Source organism: Alexandromys fortis, unplaced genomic scaffold (assembly GCF_014885135.2).
Source record: "Alexandromys fortis isolate MF-2015 unplaced genomic scaffold, M_Fortis_MF-2015_v1.1 scaffold_36, whole genome shotgun sequence".
NCBI lineage: Eukaryota > Metazoa > Chordata > Mammalia > Rodentia > Cricetidae > Alexandromys > Alexandromys fortis.
The window spans coordinates 13827382-13848064 of NW_026067915.1; the positions used below are offsets into that span (position 1 = coordinate 13827382).

The window sequence follows — 20683 nt, forward strand, 5'->3', positions numbered from 1 at the left end:
ATTTCTAAGTTGACCTTTCCCTTCTTTCATGGTTTAGAAAGTGTCTTTGCATTGTCTTTCAGGATAGTACCTTGTACTAAAATTAGACATGGTATTCATAATAATTATAACATTTATTATATATTATAAATATATACAACATAAATATATTTGTTATGTATTTACAAATACAGTGCTTTTAATATATAACAAATGTAGTGTATTGTAAACTGTTGCCAGATGAACCTGTTTTGATTGAGGTTTGCTTTCCTGTTTGAAGTGACACGTGGTAAGTGACACACGTGTGATTAGTCAGTTCTGGAACGAGCCATTTCAAATAGTTGTTATTCAACACTAAATTAAAGCATGTCTTGTCTTTTTCTTTTTTTTTAATTGATTTTTATTGAGCTCTACATTTTTCTCTGCTCTCATCCTTGCTTCTCCCCTCTCCTTCAACCCTCTCCCAAGGTCCCCATGCTCCCAGTTTACTTGGAAGATTTTGTCTTTTTCTACTTCTCATGTAGTTAGATTCGTATATGTCTCTCTTAGGGTCCTCACCTGTGTCTAGGTTCTCTAGGATTGTGATTTGTGGGCTGGTATTCTTTGCTTTATGTTTAAAAACCACATATGAGTGAGTACATGTGATAATTGTCTTTCCGGGTCTGGGTTACCTCGTTCAAAATGATGTTTTCTAGCTCGATCCATTTACCTACAAATTTCATGATGTCATTATTTTTTTCTGCTCTGTAGTACTCCATTGTGTAAATGCACCACATTTTCCTTATCCATTCTTCAGTCGCGAGGCATTTAGGTTTTTTCCAGGTTCTGGCTATGTCAAACAATAAAGCATGTCTTTCCAACAATGTGTTGTGATAGTATATTTGTGCAGTTTTTGAGAAACTGTTCCTTTTTTGTTTGGACGTGTCTCCATTGGAAGCGTTCTACAAGTATATTTGAGGTTGTTCATGTGGGGACAAGTGGCAAAAAGGGCAGTGGGGAAGAACATTGGGGCATCTATTGTATGTAACTGTCTCTATTGGTGGCAAGAGTGTGAAATGACCTATTATATAAAAGTTTATATAAAATATAAACTATTTCAAACACCAGTGCTTATATTTATGTTATTTAAGAAATTTTATTATAATTTTAAATATGAAATTTGTTGTTTAAATTTTCAATCTTTTTTTTTTTAAGATCTATTCTAGTCGAGAACTTGAAGAAACGTTAAATAAGATCAGGGAAATTTTGTCAGATGACAAACATGACTGGGACCAACGTGCCAATGCAGTAAGTTTTCATTCTTTATATTCTTACCCCTCTCAGCAGCATTCCTGTTCAAAACCCAAAGAGAACATGTATTCGGCTGTGACGATAGCAATAGTAAATTAGAATTGGATGGGCAACATTTTTCTGTGGGAAACAAAATGGAAGTGATAGGCATTGTCAGGTTTAGATAAAGTTTTTCTTCTATTTTTGCTGATCATGTCAGTGCCTGTCTCACAAGCATGGTAGCCTGTCCCCTTGGGTTGTTTGCTGACTAACAAGGAAATGTGAGTTTGAGAGCTATGCCTCCTCGGGGTCACCTAGCTGTTTATTAGCACCATTACCAGTGCACCCTAAAGTCATGAAGACTTGCTAGAGAAGAAAGTCGCTTCTCCTGTAGGCTCAGTATGTTTTAGTATCAACATAATTTCACAGCAGTGTGTTCATTCATCTGACTCTTTACTTTCCAGTGACTATAATGAATGTGAATGAATGAGTCACAAGAATTTTGATCATCCTTGGCTTAGAAATAGTTTATTTACAGTAGGTTTCTTGGAGGGAGTATTTGATGAATATTAACATAATATTTGTGTTGATCTTCCTTCTATGTTGTATTTCATGTTTTGTAATGTCAGATTTGACGAGATTACAGTGAGCACCTCAGCATCCTCAAGCAGCCAGGAAAGATACCCTGTGCTCTAGTCTGCCCCATTGTGGAGCTTCCTGATAGAGTGCTTTATGACATGATGTGTTACAAATTGTTCTCCACCTCTGTGTTAACAAGTCTGTATCGGGCAGCTGGAGAGATGGCTCTGAGGGGTTGAGAGCACTGACTGCTCTTCCAGAGGACATGGGTTCAATTCCCAGCATCCACATGGCAGCTCACAACTGTCTCTAAGATCTGACACCTTCACACAGGCATACATGTAGGCAAAACACCAATATACATAAAGTTAAAATACATAATTAAAAAAAGTCTGTATCTTTGAATGTTTATTGTGTTCTTAACACAAAACGTAGTGCTCTAGATTTGTTGAAATATTTTCTTTTCACTTCTAAATCAAGCATAAATTATAATTAAAAAGGTAACAGCTTTGTCATGGGTGATCTATGGAGAAACATCAAAGATTAAAATTAAAGGCATAAACTTGGACCTGAAAATTTTGTTTTCCTTTGAAATAGTTTGAATTGTTTTTAGAGTTTGACATTTTCTCTGTTCCTTCAAACGTGTGTAAAAACACAAAAACCCTCCTTTCATAGAAACTAAACCATACTTAATCCCTTGCTCTGTTTTATTTAACAAACCATGCCTATTCAATATACCTAGTATAAATGTTAAGCAATTCAGTATACCTGGTATAGTGTTAAGCATGTCACAGTTGCTCAGATATCTTTTTGAATGCAGATAAATGTGTTCATACATTCTTTCGTGTGTGTATAACTTATTGTTTTCATTTGATGATTTTACAGATTTTTGTTTTGTTTTTTTTTTGTTTGTTTATGTGTTTTGTCGTTGTTTTGTTGTTTTTGGTTTTTGAGATAGAGTTTCTCTGTGTATATCCCTGGCTGGTCTGGAACTTGCTATATTGACCAGGTTGACCTGAAACTCAGAGATCCACTTGCCTCTGCCTCTGAGTGCTGGGGATTAAGGGTGTACACTACCATTGACCAGCGTTTATCCTTTTGTTTTTGTAGATAGAGTCTCCCTGGCATCCTTAGCTGTACAGCAGCTCGCTCTGTAGAACAGGCTGGCCTCAAACTGAAGGAAATTGGCCTGCCTCTGCCTTGGGTGCTGGGACTAAAGGGGTCACCAGCAGGCTCAGCTTTAATGTTGTAATAAATGTCCTGTGCTCCCCTTTTGCTTTGGTATGGTGTTAATAATTGTTGAGGGAGCTGCGGGCTGCATTCCTGCCACTCAGCTCCCAGCTGTCTGGCTAGCTTATGCCCCTAAATATAACAACACACAAATTGTATTCTTTTAAACACTGCTTGGCCCACTAGCTCTAGCCTCTAACTGGCTAATTCTCATATTTTGACTAACCCATTTCTAATAATCTGTGTAGCACCAGTCTTACTGGGAAAGATTCAGCATGTCTGACCTGGTGGCTTGCTCCATCGTGTCTGTCCTGGAGAGAGAGGCATGGCGTCTGAGCTCACTTCCTCTTCCTCCCAGCATTCTGTTCTGTTTACTCCACCCACCTATGTTCTAACCTATCAGGCCAAGCAGTTTCTTTATTAATTAACCAATGAAAGCAACGGATATATGACACTCCCACATCAAATAAGTACTCCACTACTGAACTGAGTCCAGAGTCTTTACATATACTTGTAACAATTCTGTTTCTATAGCCTAGAATAATTACATGTAGAATCTTAGTAAAAGAGTCCATTCAACTTTATTTCAGTCAATCAATAAAGACTGTAGACTTTCATATTTGACTCACATTTTTTTATGAGCCTTTCTCTCTGGTACTGTATACTATCAAGTTTGTAAAGTTTTTGCCTCTGATGGAAAAATAGTATCTTTCTTGCAAGTTTGACTTAGCGTATCAGTAGTGCAGCTGAACACAGTTTTGTTTATTTCTTTTACTCAATTTAAATTAGTTTTTCTTTTTCTCACTTTGTTTTTTATTATGTATTTATTGTGTCTTGTTTAGTTAGCATGTATGTGAGGCCTTTGTATAACCTTAAACACACACACCCACTTAACACAGCAGGGGAGGGATTTAAGGCTATTAATAAGTAATAATTGTGGTTGTCTCACATTATGGATGTACTTAAATGTCACAAATTAAATCTTTTAAGATGAGAAGTTTCATGGTAATTAAATTTTACTGTACATTAAAAAAGAATGAATAATTTAAAATTTTTGTATATATGTATAACTAAACTTGTAATGCTGTTTTTAGAAAGATTTTTGTTGTTTTATATGTTTATTTACAAGATGCATGCAGTGCCACTAAAATGTCTGAGTTTAGTTATGTAAGTGTAATGAAGCCCATATAGTTCACTTTAAAGAAAAATGTAATGTTTAGATGATGTAGACTGTCACCTTTTCTATCAATAATGAAATTTTTCTTTTTTTTTAGCTTAAGAAAATCAGATCACTGCTTGTTGCTGGGGCTGCACAATATGATTGCTTTTTCCAGCATTTACGTTTGTTGGATGGAGCGCTTAAGCTGTCTGCTAAGGATCTCAGATCCCAGGTGGTCAGAGAAGCTTGCATCACTGTTGCGTAAGTGTGTCCCTCTCCTGCTGAGGACTTGTGTTTGTTTTTTGCACAGGATCTTACTATATAGCTCTGGCTCCCTGACTGTCCGGTGTTTTTTGTTTTACTCTTTACTCTTTGTGGCTGCCTCCCAGCTCCCAGATACATCACACAGAGACTTATTATTGTAAATGTGCAGCCTTAGCTTGGCTTGTTTCTTGTCAGATTTTCTAACTTAGATTATTCCATCTAATTTTTGCCTCTGGACTTTTACCTTGCCTTCTGTATACCTTTCTTTACTTCTTATTTTAGGTCTGGCCCCTTCTTTTCTCACTCTTTGGTCCTCTTTTCAGATACTCCTTCTAGTTATTTTCTGCCTGCTAGCCATGCCTATCTTTTCTCCTGCCTTGCTATTGGCAGTTCAGTTCTTTATTAGATCAATAATCAGGTGTTTTAGACAGGCAAAGCAGCAAAGCAACACAGCTTTACAGAGTTAAACAAATGTAACATAAAAGAATGTAGCACAGGTTTGCATCATTAAACAAACATTTCATAGCATAAGCAAATGTAACACTTCTTAAAATAATGTTCTGAAACAGACTATGAACTCACCATGTAAACCTCAACTCACAGACTCCTGCCTTCCTCTGCTTTTCCAAGTGCTGGGATGAAGGGTATGCACATTTCCTGGAATGCTAACTTTTTTTTTTTATGAATGACTCCAGTAGAATATAGTATCATTGAATTATTGTTCAGTAAGTAAAGCAGTAGCAGGATCACCCCAAAGAAGCTGATATGGGACCCCAGAATCATTTTTATTGTACGTGTGGATTCAGTTATTACGAATTATTGTCTCTCTTCCTTTCTGTTACTTTTAAAAGTCTTTCTGCTGCTGAAATTATGACACAGTGGTGGAATGCTAAGCTAGTGTGTGTCAGGCCAGGGGTCCAGTCCCTTAGAACACCTGCTCCCTGGGATGTTTTGGTTTGTTTGTTTGTTTGTTTGTTTGTTTTGCCAACTCCATGTGTATAGGAAAAAAATGAATGGGTCTATACTTACCAGCTATACTTACTTTTCCCATTCCTAATTTGGCTATGTAGTAATGAAGTACCCCATTTCTGATATCTTAGCAAATTCGAATCATAACACCTTAGTTTGTCACAGTCTATGTGTACATATTCTTCCCCTGAAACCACATTTACCATTGCGCTTGCCTGAGGAGTGTTGTTGCATGTGTGGTCATTTAAGTATTATTTGAAGACAGGGAATACAAAGCTCCCTCCAGTACATCTTCTAGTTACTGTTGTGTTATTGTTCTAAGGAAAAAGGGGGGGGGGATATAAAAATTATGAGGAGTGCAAGAAAGGGGAGATCAGGTAGCCTCATTAGCTTGTAGTAGGGAACTCTATAGATGACTTGTATCCAAAGGATGTTACCAAGGTTGCCAGATGATGCCAATATACCAAAATGATGATATATCACCGGGCAATGGTGGCGCACGCCTTTAATCCCAGCACCCGGGAGGCAGAGGCAGGCGTATCTCTGTGAGTTCGAGATCAGCCTAGTCTACAGAGCTAGTGCCAGGACAGGCTCCAAAGCCACAAAGAAAGAAACCCTGTCTCGAAAAACCAAAAAATAACTAACTAACTAAATAAATAAGTAAATAAAAATGATGATATATCTTTGGGAAAACAAACAAAACAGAAATTGATTAATGTAATCTTGGAAAACACAATTAAGGACCAGTAAGATGGTCCAGTGGGTAAGAACATGTACTGGCAAACTGAATTCAATCCCCTGGACTCAGATGGAAGGAGAGAACTGATTCCTGAGTGTTGTCCTCTCATCTTGACATGTATGCCATGGCACTCATACATACACAAAATAATCAATAAATATACTTCTTTTTCAAAAAAGAACCAAAATATACTTAAAATCAGACTAGGAAAACTGCAGAGTAAATAACTTTTTGCGGGGAATGTACAGTGAAAGCAAAACTGAGTAACTTGAAAGATGGAAATGAATAAAGCAGTCACCGCGCTGACTTGATGCTGCCTTAAAGATGGAGGAGGCTGTGGTAGGGACTCACATAGAGCAAGGCAATCTCAGTAAATTAGGAAAACAGATTCAAGTTTCAGAAAGCTGGGTTAGCCAAGATTAGTAGACAGAACAGTGGAAAAAAGAGACAAACCACCCAAGAGCTATAGAAATCGATGTGATCCTAGGTCTAGCTAAATACCGGTCTATGTGTGAGAGCTACAACTCACTGAGGAGTAGGGGAAACCACTGCTTCCCAAGATGGAGGCAAACCCTAGTTCCCACGGCTCATTCAGGACAACTTTTACATTTGATTTTCCAGGATCCTAGTTAGTGCCCAGCACATTCTGCAGAGACCCCAGAAAAGCCCTTGTGCAGATTGGACTAAACCAGCTGCTGTAGGTCTCACCTCTCCCAGGCATATTACCTGCCTGCTGGAAAAGAACGTATACTCTTTAAAGGAAGACTGTAGACTTGAGGACTCTTTTTGCCTAGGAATAAAGAAATTGGAAAACTGCCTGTGTAACTGAACACTAGTAAATAACTCTTTAGTCTTGAATACCTTTTTGAATCAAGAACCTTAATTTTAGGCACAAATTATATCCCAACCATGTATTTGCAATAAGATGGTAAACTGTTGAGCATATTACAGACATGTAATCCTAGCACTTCGGAGGTAGAGATAGGGGGGTCCAGAGTTAAAGATCATCCTGGGCTTTGAATGAATTCAAGGCCTGCATGGGCTACATAAGACCTTATCTCCCTAAAATAAAACATTAAACAAATAAAGATTCTGTATATGTTGAAATTACTAATATCACAAGCATTGTCAAAGCTGTCAGTAGTGATGACTTCCTTTCTGAGTGTTTTAACTGAAGCTAGTTAGGGCTAGGCAGAGAGCTCAGTGGGTAACCTTGCTGTGCAGCATTAGGAGTGCCGTGTGTACTTCTAATCTCAGCACTGGCTAAGTGGAGACAGGAAGATCCCAAGATTTGGTGGCCAGGCAATCTACTTTAGTTGGTGATCCCAGGCCAATGAGAGAGAATAGATGGTATTCTTGAGGATGACTCCTGAACTTGTTCTCTGTCCTCTACACTCACATGTGCACATGTGTACACACACACACACACACACACAGTGAGAAAGAGGCACACACAGAGTAAGAAAGAGAGGAGAAAAAGAGAAAGAATTACAAATGTGGAAAGAAATTGCAGATGTCCTTAAGATTACTGAATTTAGGAGATACTAGAATTTTAGTAATGGATTCTTAAATTCTGCCCCAAAGAGGTCAGAATATTTGTGACTCCCTTCCCCCACAAAAAGTAACTGTACCATTAATCATAATCAAAATAGGGAATGTTTTTCAAAACATTTATTTGTGTAAGATTTGGAACTTAAGAGTAAAATATTTTGGACTTTGGGTTGTTGAGGGATCAGAGTAGAAATATCTGAAGAAAACCCACAATCATAGTAATAATTTTATTGAACGTTTACTTAGCTTTCATAGGTTGATGCTGTGATCATATAGCATCTGTAAATGCCACAGAAATAAATAAAACACCATATTTTGTCTTTGGATCGCCAGTTACTAGGTGGGAAGAAGAAAAGGGTAGGGGTGCAGCTCAGTTGGCAGGAGTATGAATTACGCTCTTGCTGGCTTTGAAGAACGGCACCCCCTAAGTGATGCACAGTGCAGGTGGTGCAAGAGGATCAGGAGTTCAAAGTCATCCTTGGCTACAAATCAAATTTTATGCTAGCCTTAGGGATGAACTCTTCCTCAAAATAAACAAATAAATAAAAATTGTCTGACTTTAATATTGAAATAATTTTATTTTTCTTTGTAGCCACCTTTCAACGGTTTTGGGAAACAAGTTCGATCATGGCGCTGAAGCCATTGTACCTACACTTTTTAATCTTGTCCCCAATAGTGCAAAAGTCATGGCAACTTCCGGATGTGCAGCAATCAGATTTATCATTCGGGTAGGTTTCTCACAGATTCCCACCACACCCATATACTTAATTTATTCATATTATTATTAATTTACCTCTAAAAGAAAGATAATTACTTTTGAATTATTTTTCTGATAATAAAAGCAGTACATAGTTAATATAAAACATGTAACTGCAAAATATTGAAAAATATACTCATTTGAATATGGAACACAATCCATATATACAGGTATATTTGTGTACTTGCATATGTAATCACAGATGTTGTAGGTAGTCATTAAAGCAGCAAACAATATATGATGCTATATACATAGAGATTTTGAAAAAGTTAATGATATTATAATTTCATAAAATATCAGAAATGGAGTACTTAATAGCTAAATCAGGAAAGAGAAAAGTGCCAGTCCATAGGTGACACATATCCATGCATAGATTCTCTGTCTATAATGAGCATTTTAGTGTTACTTCACTAAAGGAAAGCCCTAACAATTAGAAGTTGGAGGGCAATAACTATTGCTTACTAGACTCCTAAGAGCTGTGCAATTCAGCCAGAATGAAAGCTCGTTTACAGTCAACACTTCACTCTAGTTGAGTATGAGTGTACTGTGATCTCACTGACATGTGATTATTATTTCTACACATATACAGCCCTTTGTGTTGACCTCACAGATTTTTCTGGGGCATGAAAACAATTTGTCTTCATTACATATTGGTGACTTCATAACTCTCTCTTGAAAACTATACCATCATCATTATTACTCTGATTTGGGGAATTTGGGTTTCTGTAGATCTGATTTGCAACTCTTTCTGGCTATTCCATAGCTAAGCCCTTGCGTATAAGACACACAGAGGCACTACATGATGTGCACAGTGCTTTCATGCTTTTCTAAAATATCTTTTTCAGCATACCCATGTGCCCAGACTTATACCGTTAATAACAAGCAATTGTACATCAAAATCAGTGCCTGTGAGAAGGTAAGTTTGAGCAGGAAAGGTTTTTAGTATAAATTTTACTACAAAGTAATACATTTAATTGTTTTTGTTTGTCTGTTTTTGAGACAGGATTTCTCTGTGTAGCTTTAGAGCCTGTTCTAGAACTCGCTCTGTAGACCAGACTGGCCTCGAACTCCCAGAGATCCGCCTGCCTCTGCCTCCAGAGTGCTGGGATTAAAGGCGTGCGCCACCACCGCCCGGCTCACATTGAACTCTTAATTTAGTGTAACATTACCTTTTCATTATAACAATAATATGATTTTTCAGATTTTTTACCTTTACTGTGTGTGTATATGTGTGTGTGTATATGTGTGTGTGTGTCTGTCTGTCTGCGCACGCGTGTGCATGGGTATACACACAGGAATGCACACTTGTCCTCGTACTCTTGTGGCGATCAGTAGACGTTCTTTTTTTAACCATGTGAATCCTGGGCCTCCAAATCAGTTCCCCAGCCTGGCAGTGAGCACCCTTCCTCACCTAGCCTTCTCTTTAGCTTATGATATAAGCTTTTTAACCACATCCTATTTAAGGGAAGGGGGGATAGAGCAACTGTTGTGAGCGCTCATGTTTAGCAGACTTATCACTTCAGGTGTGGTTTATGTAGTTCACCAATTGCCTTGTCCTTCAGAGTACAGAGTTAGGAGTATCTAGAATTCTACAGCTGCACTATTGTATATCTCAGTGCATATGTAAATTATGGGGCTAATGAGTTCACTCTAGAGACTGCAGATGAAACATTTAAGGCTTGTATAAGACAGTAAATAGATAAATTAAGTCTGTTTGTCCCTCTTTTTCTTTATGATTTCTGGAAAAATTAGAACATTCATTCATTTTGAGAAAAGGTTTTACAGTATTTTCAGGCTGGCCTTGAACTCATGATTATTCTGCCTTCAGTTCTTGAGTGCTGAGATTTCAGGTGTGCACCATCTTACCTATCTTGATTTCATCAAAACTTACGGGCATCAGCAATTAAGACCTGAAGGCTAATAATGTATTTCGGTGGTAGAGCATTCCCTAACACTTAAGAATCAAGACCACAACAAATATAAGAACCGTACTTGTATCTTTAGGCCCAGTATTTGTTCATTGAATGTTGGAGAGCAATCCAATTTGCCCTTTGTCATTGGACAAAGACTGGATAAGGCATTATGTCCTTTATGTGATTTAAAATTTTTAGACCAGTTATGTGGTCAACTCTGAAATCTCAGCAGTCAGAAAATAGCAGCCCATAGTTAAATCTGACTAACAGCCCATGTTTTTTTCAAAACCTACAAATGAAGAACAGAATGGCTGACATTGAGAATTAGAGGGCTTAGGAGAAAACACACATAAATTTGCTTTAAAATCCTATGTGCACATAATTAAGTATAAACAAAAGTTCTAGGCAGTCATGTATTTATTGGCTATCCCTGTATATTTCATTCTGTCTGTGTATAATGTATGTTGGGACTGCATAGCACATGTGAAAGTCAAAGGACTACTTTGTAGAGTCATGTGTCCCTGCAGAGCCATTCCTTTGGGCTCCATCATAAACATTTTACTTTTAATGAGTATTTTGAAATTAAATTATAGGACTTAAAGTCCCTTTAAGCTATCAAGCATAGTAATATTAAGTCATTTAGATTAGGCTTTTTTTTTCTAATTAAGGTAATCTTTGTTTTATGTGCATTGGTGTGAAGGTATCAGATTGCTTGGAACTGGAGTTATGGACAGTTGTGAGCTGCCATGTGGGTGCTGAGAGTTGAACCCTGCTCCTCTGGAAGCTCTTCATCACTGAGCCCTGTCTTGTGTGTTTAATTCAGGGGCAAAATGAAGTATTTTGAAAGAAAGTGTGAATGTGTTTCTCAGTATGTTTAATTGTAATTTAGCATTTATTTTTCAGGCGTTCATTTGAATTTTTAGATCTGTTGCTGCAGGAGTGGCAGACTCATTCACTGGAGAGGTAGGCACCCTACACACACATTTTATTCCCCTTCTCATGGCAGCAGTCATACAGGAGCATGTTCTACGTTGTTTCTGATTTTGTCCTTATCTTCCTTCCTTAGAGCTGAGGTGCTCTGTCCTCCTATGCTCAGAGCTGTAAATAGCGTGGCTTTGGTGGGTTGTGTGATGGCCCCTTAGGTAGAGTAGGGTATGAAACATCCTTCATGTGGAATTAGGAAAATGTTTTGAAAAGCATTATAAGAGGTAGATTCCTTGAATTGCAGTCTCTCATGTAGTGAATGGTTTGTCAGAAGTAAGAAAGGGGCCTCCTGTTTGAAGGAAGATATCTAAAAAACAAAAACAAACAAAAAACCAAGAATGTGTTGGACTGTTTCTCCACAGTAGCTGACAGGTGTCACTGGACAGCAGCTGTTGTAACTCTGACATGAGGGACAGTGTGAACAGCTAGTTAGCACTGTACAGGGCTATGTAAGTCTTATTTCATGCTACTTTTATTTTCCAGGCATCAGAGATAGCCTGCATTTTTATGAGTGTATTGCTGATTTTTTGAGTATATTGCTGATTTCTATTTTAGTGGAATTCTTCACAGTTTTTTTAAAAGAATTTTTTAAAAAAGTGTATGTATGAGTATGTCCATGGAATATGGGTACGCTAGGAAGCCAAAGGTATCAGATCCCCTGAGGCTAGAATTACAGTAAGCTATGAGTTGCCTGATGTGGTTTCTGGGGATCAAACTCCAGTCATCTGCAGAAACAGTATGTGCTCTAAACTGTTAAGCCATCTCTACAGCTCTTACAGGTTTTTTTTTTTTATTTCTTTGTTTTTTAATAGGATTTTTTTAAACCATAAGCATGAAGTAATTCAAAGGTTTTTATTCAAGTTTTTGTTTTGTGGCAGGTATTTATGTATTGGTTAGATCAATGGTTCTCAATCTGTGGGTTGCGACCCCTTTGTGGGTTGAATGTCCCTTTCATAGGAGTCACATATCAGATGTCCTGCATATCAGATATTTACATTGCAATTCATAACATTAGCAAAATTACAGTTATGAAGTAGCAATGAAAATAACTATTTGGTTGGGAGTCACCACAACATGAAGAATTGTATTAAAGGGTTGTATAGCGTTAGGAAAGTTGAGAACCACTGAGCTAGATCATACTTGTAACAAATAATTTTTTACAATTGTAGGATAGTGAAGAGCCAACCATACGAATATTTTTCACCCTCAAATTTATAATAAGTTTTAAATTTAAATACTGAATATTTATTTACCTGTTGTCAGAATTCTATAGAAATAATTACTGTGAGATTTATAGTCGCTGAATTATCAGAACATAGCAATATATAGGTGATATGTTTAGGGCACATTGTTAGAAACTCCTATAATCTTTGAGCATGCCATACCTGTCATCCCACCTAGTTGAAGGGTGGGGAGAGAGAACTAAGTCAGTTTGGCTCAGGCTGCATAGAAAGATTTCATCTCAAAGAGTAAATGGGTGGTAGGTATTGTATATACACTGGCAGTCTCGGCACTCTGGAGTCTGATATAGGAAGATTGTTTGGGGTTCAAGACCTTCCTGGGTTGTATAGCAACACTCTACCTTTACAAAGAGAAAGGAAAAGGAGATAGAAAATGCTACAATCTTAATTATTTCACTAAATACTCTTCCACTTTTCCCCCTCCTTTGGGGTAGATGTGTACCATTTAGGAAAAACTATTATTCGTGGTGAAATACAGTATTAACATAAAGATGCATTTGTTGTGTAGGCATGCAGCTGTCTTGGTTGAAACTATTAAGAAGGGAATTCATGATGCTGATGCTGAGGCCAGAGTGGAGGCAAGAAAGTAAGTCTGTTCTATATTTTTGTGAAAATTTAATTAAACATACTTTGAGGTATTTTTGCTGTTGTTCTTAATGAATTACATTTAGAGATGATTGTATCACCAATATCTCCGTTATTGTTTGACTAACACATCAGCAGAATTGTTATTTTATCCACTAACTCTTTGCTGGACATAGAACATCATCATTGTTCTCTTTCCATTAGAGAGTATTCACTTTCATTGTCAATAAGAAAACTGCATTTATTGAGTAGGTGTTATGCTCCTAACACTAAGTAAGGCTCTTGGTGCACCCCTCACTCCTACCCTTTTTGAGATAGGTTCTCACTTTGTAGCTCTGGCTGACCTGACTCACTCTGTACACCAGCCTGGCCTTGAACTTACACAGATCCACCAGCCTCTGCCTTCTGCACCACCACAGCTGGCTTATTTTTAACTTTTTAATTCTGAGGATATTCCTGAAAAAGTGATACTGTCTCCATAGATGCATCTGAAGTCTTAGATTAGGGGTTTACTCAGGGCTACATGAACTGTTAGTGACACCACCAGGCTGTGAACTGAAATCTACTTTTTCAAAAACTTGCAATTTTTCTACGGGAATTCACTCAGTTTACCCAATTTTCAACTGACACAGTGAATCCATTTAAAGAGGTGTGAGTTTGTGTTCCTCTGGTCATGACAAGTACTAATGTACTTTTCTTTTCTTTACAGAACATATATGGGTCTCAGGAACCACTTTCCTGGTGAAGCTGAAACGTTGTATAATTCCCTTGAGCCATCATATCAGAAAAGTCTTCAAACTTACTTAAAGAGTTCTGGCAGTATAGCTTCTCTTCCACAGTCAGACAGGTCTTCATCTAGCTCACAAGAAAGTCTCAAGTAAGGTCATACACTTGATAGTTATGTGTGTTCCTTGCTCCAACTACTTCAGTTGAAGAGCTTGCATCTACTAAGACCTTGAAAAGATGACTTGGTTTTACTTAATTTCTTTGGTCTACTATTAGTGTTAGACTGTATACTAGTTTATTTTTTTGAGTTTTATTTTAAGAATTTAGTGATCCACATTTTGTTTCTATATGTTCATGTTTGGGAACATTCGACTAATGTGCATTCCTTTATACCGTAAAATCATTGATACCGGTGAATAGTGCATTTCCAGGACACGACATTGGAGGAGTCACATGAGGCAGAATCTAGTGTGCTCTGCTGCCTGTATGCAAGTAATAACCACACTGTCTCTTTCTTCTAAGTAAAATACTTTAGGGTGCAAGTGACTGGTAGTGCTGACATTGAGTTGTCTATATGCTAAAAACCAGAGTGAAGAAAGTAACTTGATCTCTGTTTTTTTCATTGCCAATTACTTTGGTTTATTGCTAGTTCTTGAAAACACCTGTTTTTAAAGGAAGATTTCTCAACTTTCTTGATAGTTGCTGTTTCATTCTTAATGTGTTCAATTAAGTCTTCCTACTAAAGCATTTTTTTTCTAACCTTCCAGTCGTCCTTTTTCTTCTAAATGGTCTACAGCGAATCCATCAACTGTGGCTGGAAGAGGTAATTGCTTCTTTGAGTAAGATTTAGAGCTTATTTTGTCACCAAGCAGTAGCCTTTAAACTGCTTTGATGTGAACTGCAATGAGAAAATATTTTTCATAACCCAGGAGTCGCACATGCACGCACACACTGTGACTCTGTGTGCATGTGTATCAGCCTAAGCTTTGGGAAGCAGTGCTTACCTAGACTTTTGTGAACAGTTTTCCTTTCCGTTTTATGTGTTAAAATGCTGAATAGGATCCACTTGGTTGATTTCACAACCATTAACTCATGCTGGCTCATAGTATGCTAAAACTTCTTTTAAAAACTGAAACTAAATTTCAGAGGTTTAATGACTTGGGTCAGACTTCCTGAGAGTAACAAGCCTCCATTAATTTTTCAATATTCCCATTTCTACAGTAATTTTTGTATTTTCTAGTAGTCAAGAATAATAATGCTGCCATGTGTTACAAGGTTTTGTTCTCCCAAATCAATCCTAGATATCCCCTCTTCAAATACCAAAACAGACTGTCAGTTTTATAGCCAAAATTTACCATTTTCCTGTGGGAGAAAACCGAAACAAAGAACTATTCAAAACTACTGACTAAAACTATAGTATCATAACAAAGCGAGGCACTCTGACTTGAAAGTGACATTACCTTGCTGTCCATTTGGCCACTGCTGCCTTGTGGATCATGTGTTGCCATAGACAATTAGCTCATGATAGTTTCCAGTTCTTGTTTTATTGTTTGTTTGCAACAATATAAACACAGGCTTACTTGTTTTCTATAGTTTCAGTGGGAGGCAGCAAAACCAGCTCCTTTCCAGGAAGCCTGCAGCGTTCTCGAAGTGACATCGATGTGAATGCTGCAGCTGGTGCCAAAGCGCATCATGCCGCTGGACAGGCTGTGAGAAGTGGACGGTTAGGGGCAGGGGCCCTGAATGCAGGTTCCTATGCATCGCTTGGTAAGACAGCCAAATGCATTCTTTCCTGGTCTCAGTGAAGACAAAATGATATGGCATACCCATTTTTATTTCCTTCTTGCCTGCTAGAGATGACCCATGTATCTATCAGCCACCTTGTTTCTACCTTTCCCCATTTTCTTCCTTGTCTTGATTAAACATTGTTCTTGATTCCATGATTGCCTATAGGATTTTCCTAACCGCACTTATGGCACACCTACCCACTGGTTATCTATTCCTCTACCTTTGGGGATAAGGGAAAACTGAGGAGATCTTCTGTGTCTAATCAAACTTAGATATGCGTTCCAAATGTTTGTTGAGATTGGTTGTTTGAAGGCTTAAGTCATAAAACAATCCCACACCAGTTCAGAATTATGGACAATAAAAGGATTATCTATTTAAGGGGAAAACTTAACATTCACTGTTCTACAACAGTCCTCTGTGCAAACAGGAGTAGAGGAGCCTGAAGCAAGAGAGAGCAGGCATGCATTTTCTGCTGCTTATACAGTATAAGAGACCATGCCTGGTATCTTAAAAGCTATTGGCTGAAGGAGCAGAATGTGCTCCCACGGCAGTTGTTGTTTTTTTCTTTTTCTTCTTGTATGTTTTCAGATCCATCAGCTTTGAAGTTTTAAGGCTGGCTGTCCCTGTTGTGTCTCTGTTGCATACTTCTGTTTTCCTTCTGCAGTTGTAGTGATGGTCTGGCATACAGTGAAGAGCACAGAGATTTGGGACGTGAATTTGTATGTGCTAGAATGGCAGGCACTGTTTTAGAATGATGAAGTAAGGATAGATTTGTCAGTGCATGGTGTTGAGACAGTTATTTCCAATTTTTATAAGTATAAATTATAACCTGTTATACACATTGGTATAATACATTCTAGATGATCAGAATCTGGACCAAAACTGTAAGGCAACTGTTGAAAACTGAACAGATAAGGATTCATCTAATCTCACATCACAGAAAAAAAATAATGTCTAAATATAAAAGCAACTATGGTTGAAAAGTCTTAGATTTTAAGTCTAATGTGAAAATATAAAATCAAGTAGCTGTGAGATAATTTTTGTCACATTCCACAAGAAAAGCTACGATGGCAATGCTTTCCAAATTGAATGCAGATGTGCTTACATAGATCATAAAAATAGAATATGTAACCACTGCTGCCTGTAAACACCAAAACAAATGTTGGATTTTAACCATGGTCAAACACATGCAATTTAAAAGACTTATAAATATAAAGGAAAGGTTAGATAAATGCCCACTGTCGTTGAAAATGTGGTGAACAGGGCCTTATCAAAAACAGTGCTGAAGTGAATTAATATGATACACTATTTTCTAAATGACAGTTTTGTGTGTGAAGCCTTTTAAAATGTTGTGAGTTTAGATCCAGAGCCATCAAATTTGCTCAGTAAGTAAAGGCAGCTGCTGCCAAGACTGATGGACTGAGTTTAATTGTCAGGACTGACATGACAGAAGATGAGACTCACTACTGTGAATTATCCTCTGACCTCCATATGTGTTCCATAGCAATATAGATAGGGACATGGATACACACATAATATAATGATAATGGTAATAATATTAACAATAAACTTTAAAAGTTTTCCAATAATCTAGTATTTAAATAATAATACCAAGTAATAAAAAAAAAACAACCTTCTACCCCAGAATTTGGTCTATTGTTTTATCTGATTTTCTTTGGAATTAAGACATTCCCTTACTATACCTGTGCATTGTTCACTAAATAGAATCTTGTGCTGTTTAGCAATATAATTATGGTGTGATGTTCTTTTTTTTTTAAGATTTAGTTATGTATATCATGTTAATGCCTGCAGATTTCATTACAGATGGTTGTGAGCCACCTCGTGGTTGCTGGGAATTGAACTCAGGACCTCTGGAAGAACAGTCAGTGCTCTTACCTCCTAGCCATCTCTCCAGCCCCTGGTGTAGTGTTCTAATGATATGCATGGTCTCCATGCTACAGATGTTCCTGACTGCAGACATCTGGGTAGAGATGGTGTTTAGAAAGACTGTGACACTCCTAAGATCCACGGAATGTACTGGAAACTCTGGGCTCAGCTTTGTTTTAGTTTTGTTATGTAGAGTTGGGAGTGGATTCCCTTGAGATGTAGAGATTAAAATGGCCTCTGCCTCAGCAAAGCTTTGAGGGGTTGACTCAGAGGGTTCAGTCAACCTAATGAAATAAAAACTGGTTACAAAAGGGGGGGGGGCAGAAAAAGAAAAGGAAGGAGGAGGAGAAATAAAAACAAACTGAAAGCTAGGTATTTCGGTGCATGCCTTTAGTCTGAGCTGGGGAGGCAGATAGATAGATCCCTGCAAAGGGAAACACTATTTCAGTGAAAGAAAAGAAAATGAAAACATGGTTGGGATGTTTCTCTCTATGGTAAAGCACTTGCTACACAAGCTTGAGGATCTGAGTGAAGATCTGAGCACCTACCTAAAAGCTGATAGCAACACACACCTTACCTCTGTGCCCATGCATCCTCATACGCTTGTGATTGGTGGGCTCTACTTTCTTCTACATTGAGTCTTGTCATGGATGAGCATACAGAATTTAGAATGAGTATATCATTCTTTTTCTGCAAACACTTCTTGCATTTAGTTCTTAACAGGGCTTCTGATAGGTACTGAGGATCTGGTAATTCTGTGCTCAGATTTTCAGTCTGTTCATATGTTGATGAGAAATAAGAGGCTAAGGTTTGTTGACTTTGATGGATTTTTGAGTTGAAGTTGCTGGTGTGACCAGATGTTTAGGAAACAGTTGCTATAAAATGGGTATAAAAAGAAAGAGTAACTTTAAATTTCATACAGTCTTTAGTGTGCTTGCCACTGGTTAATTTGCTTTTATTTTCTCTAAAGCACTAAATTCTTTGGGAGAAAGGTGGCTTGAGTGTTTTGAAATTTACCTCTTAACTTCTGTAGAGGAAGCTTAGTGTCATACAAGATGGTCAGTGTGTGTTGTGTGTTATATTGGAGGTAGAGCTCATGATAAAATGCTTACCTAACATGCGTGGATATTTTTATACATATTCTCAATAAGTGGGTATATGGAATAAGTTGAATGGAAAAGAAAACAAACAGTTTGGGTAAGGTCATCTGGTGAAAACTAAAATTCGGTTGGTTGTGGAAGAAGTTCGCAATGGAATCTATAAATTATTCCCATGCTGATGGACAGGAAAATGGGTGAAAGAACTTTGAAGCGCCTCACAGTTCTGGCACTTTTCTCCTTCTCCTTTTAAAAAGATATTTTGGAGTTACATTTGCCTGTTCACAGATGTGGTTAGTCAGTTTAGGGAGAAAGAGGTGCAAGGATAAAGAGAGAGCTTCCTGGGGGAGCTTCTGTGAAAGCTGTGAGGAGAGGGATGTGGAGAGCAGGCCTGGGAGGCAGCCTTGCTGTGGATGGCAGCAGTTTCTCAGAGCCAGTGGAAAAGGAAAAGGAGGGAGTGGTAGTTTCAGACTTGGTGTCTGCAGCAGCAGGTGGGTATTAAGGAGAATGTTATTGGAAGATTGTAATTTTCTCCCTGGGAATTCTTGGTCCAAGAAGAGACTTAAGATTTTCAATAGTCGCTGAGTGGGGTACAGAAGATGGACATTTTTAGACTTGGCCTACTGCCATGCATTTGGGGCTCATGACAGGTTTATTAGTGTTTAAGGTCACACAGCAGAACCAACAGGGAGAAAGCCTGGTCCAGTCGTCTGGGTGTCCAATGTATGCTTTAGTTCTTACTCTAGGGCTGGGCTTAGGTAGACTCCTTCCTCTGGCATGAATGCAGCAACATGTCAACACGTACATCTGCCAGAGACACTCATTTACTAGTCCAGGGTGGAGTAGGGAGAGGGGGCTGCAAGCCACAATTATCGGAATTCCAGACACCCAGAAGAAAGTAGATGCTCGCCACAAATCATACTGTTTCAAAGTGGTTCAGGCAGACTGCTGTGCCTCAGCTGTCACTTAACTTTATTTTTATAGGGGAGCATTCAGAGCTGAGTTAGCGGAAGCCAGCATCACTCACGCACAGGACTTGCTGAAGAGCAACAGCACCCAAGCATGGTGGCATATATCCATGACTGCAGGGAGGCTGGGGCAAAAGGATTGTGACACCCTGGCCTCCAAAAACAGTAGTATTGTTGTTGATCCTACTATGTTAACTCTTTGTTGTGCCAGCTATTAAAGGCCAGGTCTTCAGTAGTACTGTCTGACCATGTGGTTGTGTGATTTTTCGCTATCAACTCATGGAATAGACAGAGATTTCTTAGGTTGTTCCCCATGTGTGATTATAGGAGCTGAAAGTTCAGAGAAAAGATGGGATATGTGAGCAGCCAGCTGGCATACCGAACCTATACAGTGAATTGTTGTCTTTAAAAAGGAAGGGGAGGGGATGATGGCATCTTCTTTCTAATACACTAAGTTTTCCTCTGTTCTTTGCTTGCTCTTTCATCAAAGAGGATACTTCTGACAAGATGGATGGTAAGAGTTACTTTTATAATTCTTTTCCACATTTCTATTGGGTTCTTGTTTATTCTTTTATAATTGTCAGAAAATATACTACTTATTAATCTAGAATTTTAATGTGAAAATGGCTACATGACTCACTGGTTGAATTTTTAGTTACTTATATCCATTTCGGATCTCCTTGTACTTTTTTTGCAGCTTAAGTCAGGTACCTAAAATATTTCGCATGAACCCTGAAAAATAGGACTCATTTTTAATTTCTTATTTTTTTTTACTATACTGGCTTCAGAAGATGGAAAGGGCTCTGATAGGTCTTTTGCCTTAAAACATGAGACATTTAACTAAACTGAAGTTTAAGCTTTACTTTTTAAATTCCAATATTGAAATTATGGCAGTTTGTCTGTAGTTACTGAATTTAGTAACAGATCTGCACAGTGTTCTGTGACACCAGAGAGGAATCGTCGTGGTTTTCTCTTCCCTCTGTCAAGGCCTCTAGTAT

General features: G+C 38.0%; 1 protein-coding gene across 5 annotated transcripts in view; it reads left to right on the forward strand.

Annotated features, from left to right (window-relative positions):
- Positions 1 to 20683, forward strand: part of Clasp2 (cytoplasmic linker associated protein 2) — a 174844-nt gene that overhangs the window by 89015 nt on the left and 65146 nt on the right. For all 5 annotated transcript variants that reach the window (XM_050139488.1, XM_050139483.1, XM_050139484.1 and 2 more), the window contains 9 exons: positions 1174 to 1266; positions 4332 to 4477; positions 8332 to 8467; positions 9342 to 9412; positions 11313 to 11372; positions 13143 to 13220; positions 13929 to 14096; positions 14713 to 14768; positions 15539 to 15712. In XM_050139488.1, coding sequence (XP_049995445.1) covers positions 1174 to 1266; positions 4332 to 4477; positions 8332 to 8467; positions 9342 to 9412; positions 11313 to 11372; positions 13143 to 13220; positions 13929 to 14096; positions 14713 to 14768; positions 15539 to 15712 — 982 coding nt within the window. The remainder of the gene's footprint in view (positions 1 to 1173; positions 1267 to 4331; positions 4478 to 8331; positions 8468 to 9341; positions 9413 to 11312; positions 11373 to 13142; positions 13221 to 13928; positions 14097 to 14712; positions 14769 to 15538; positions 15713 to 20683) is intronic.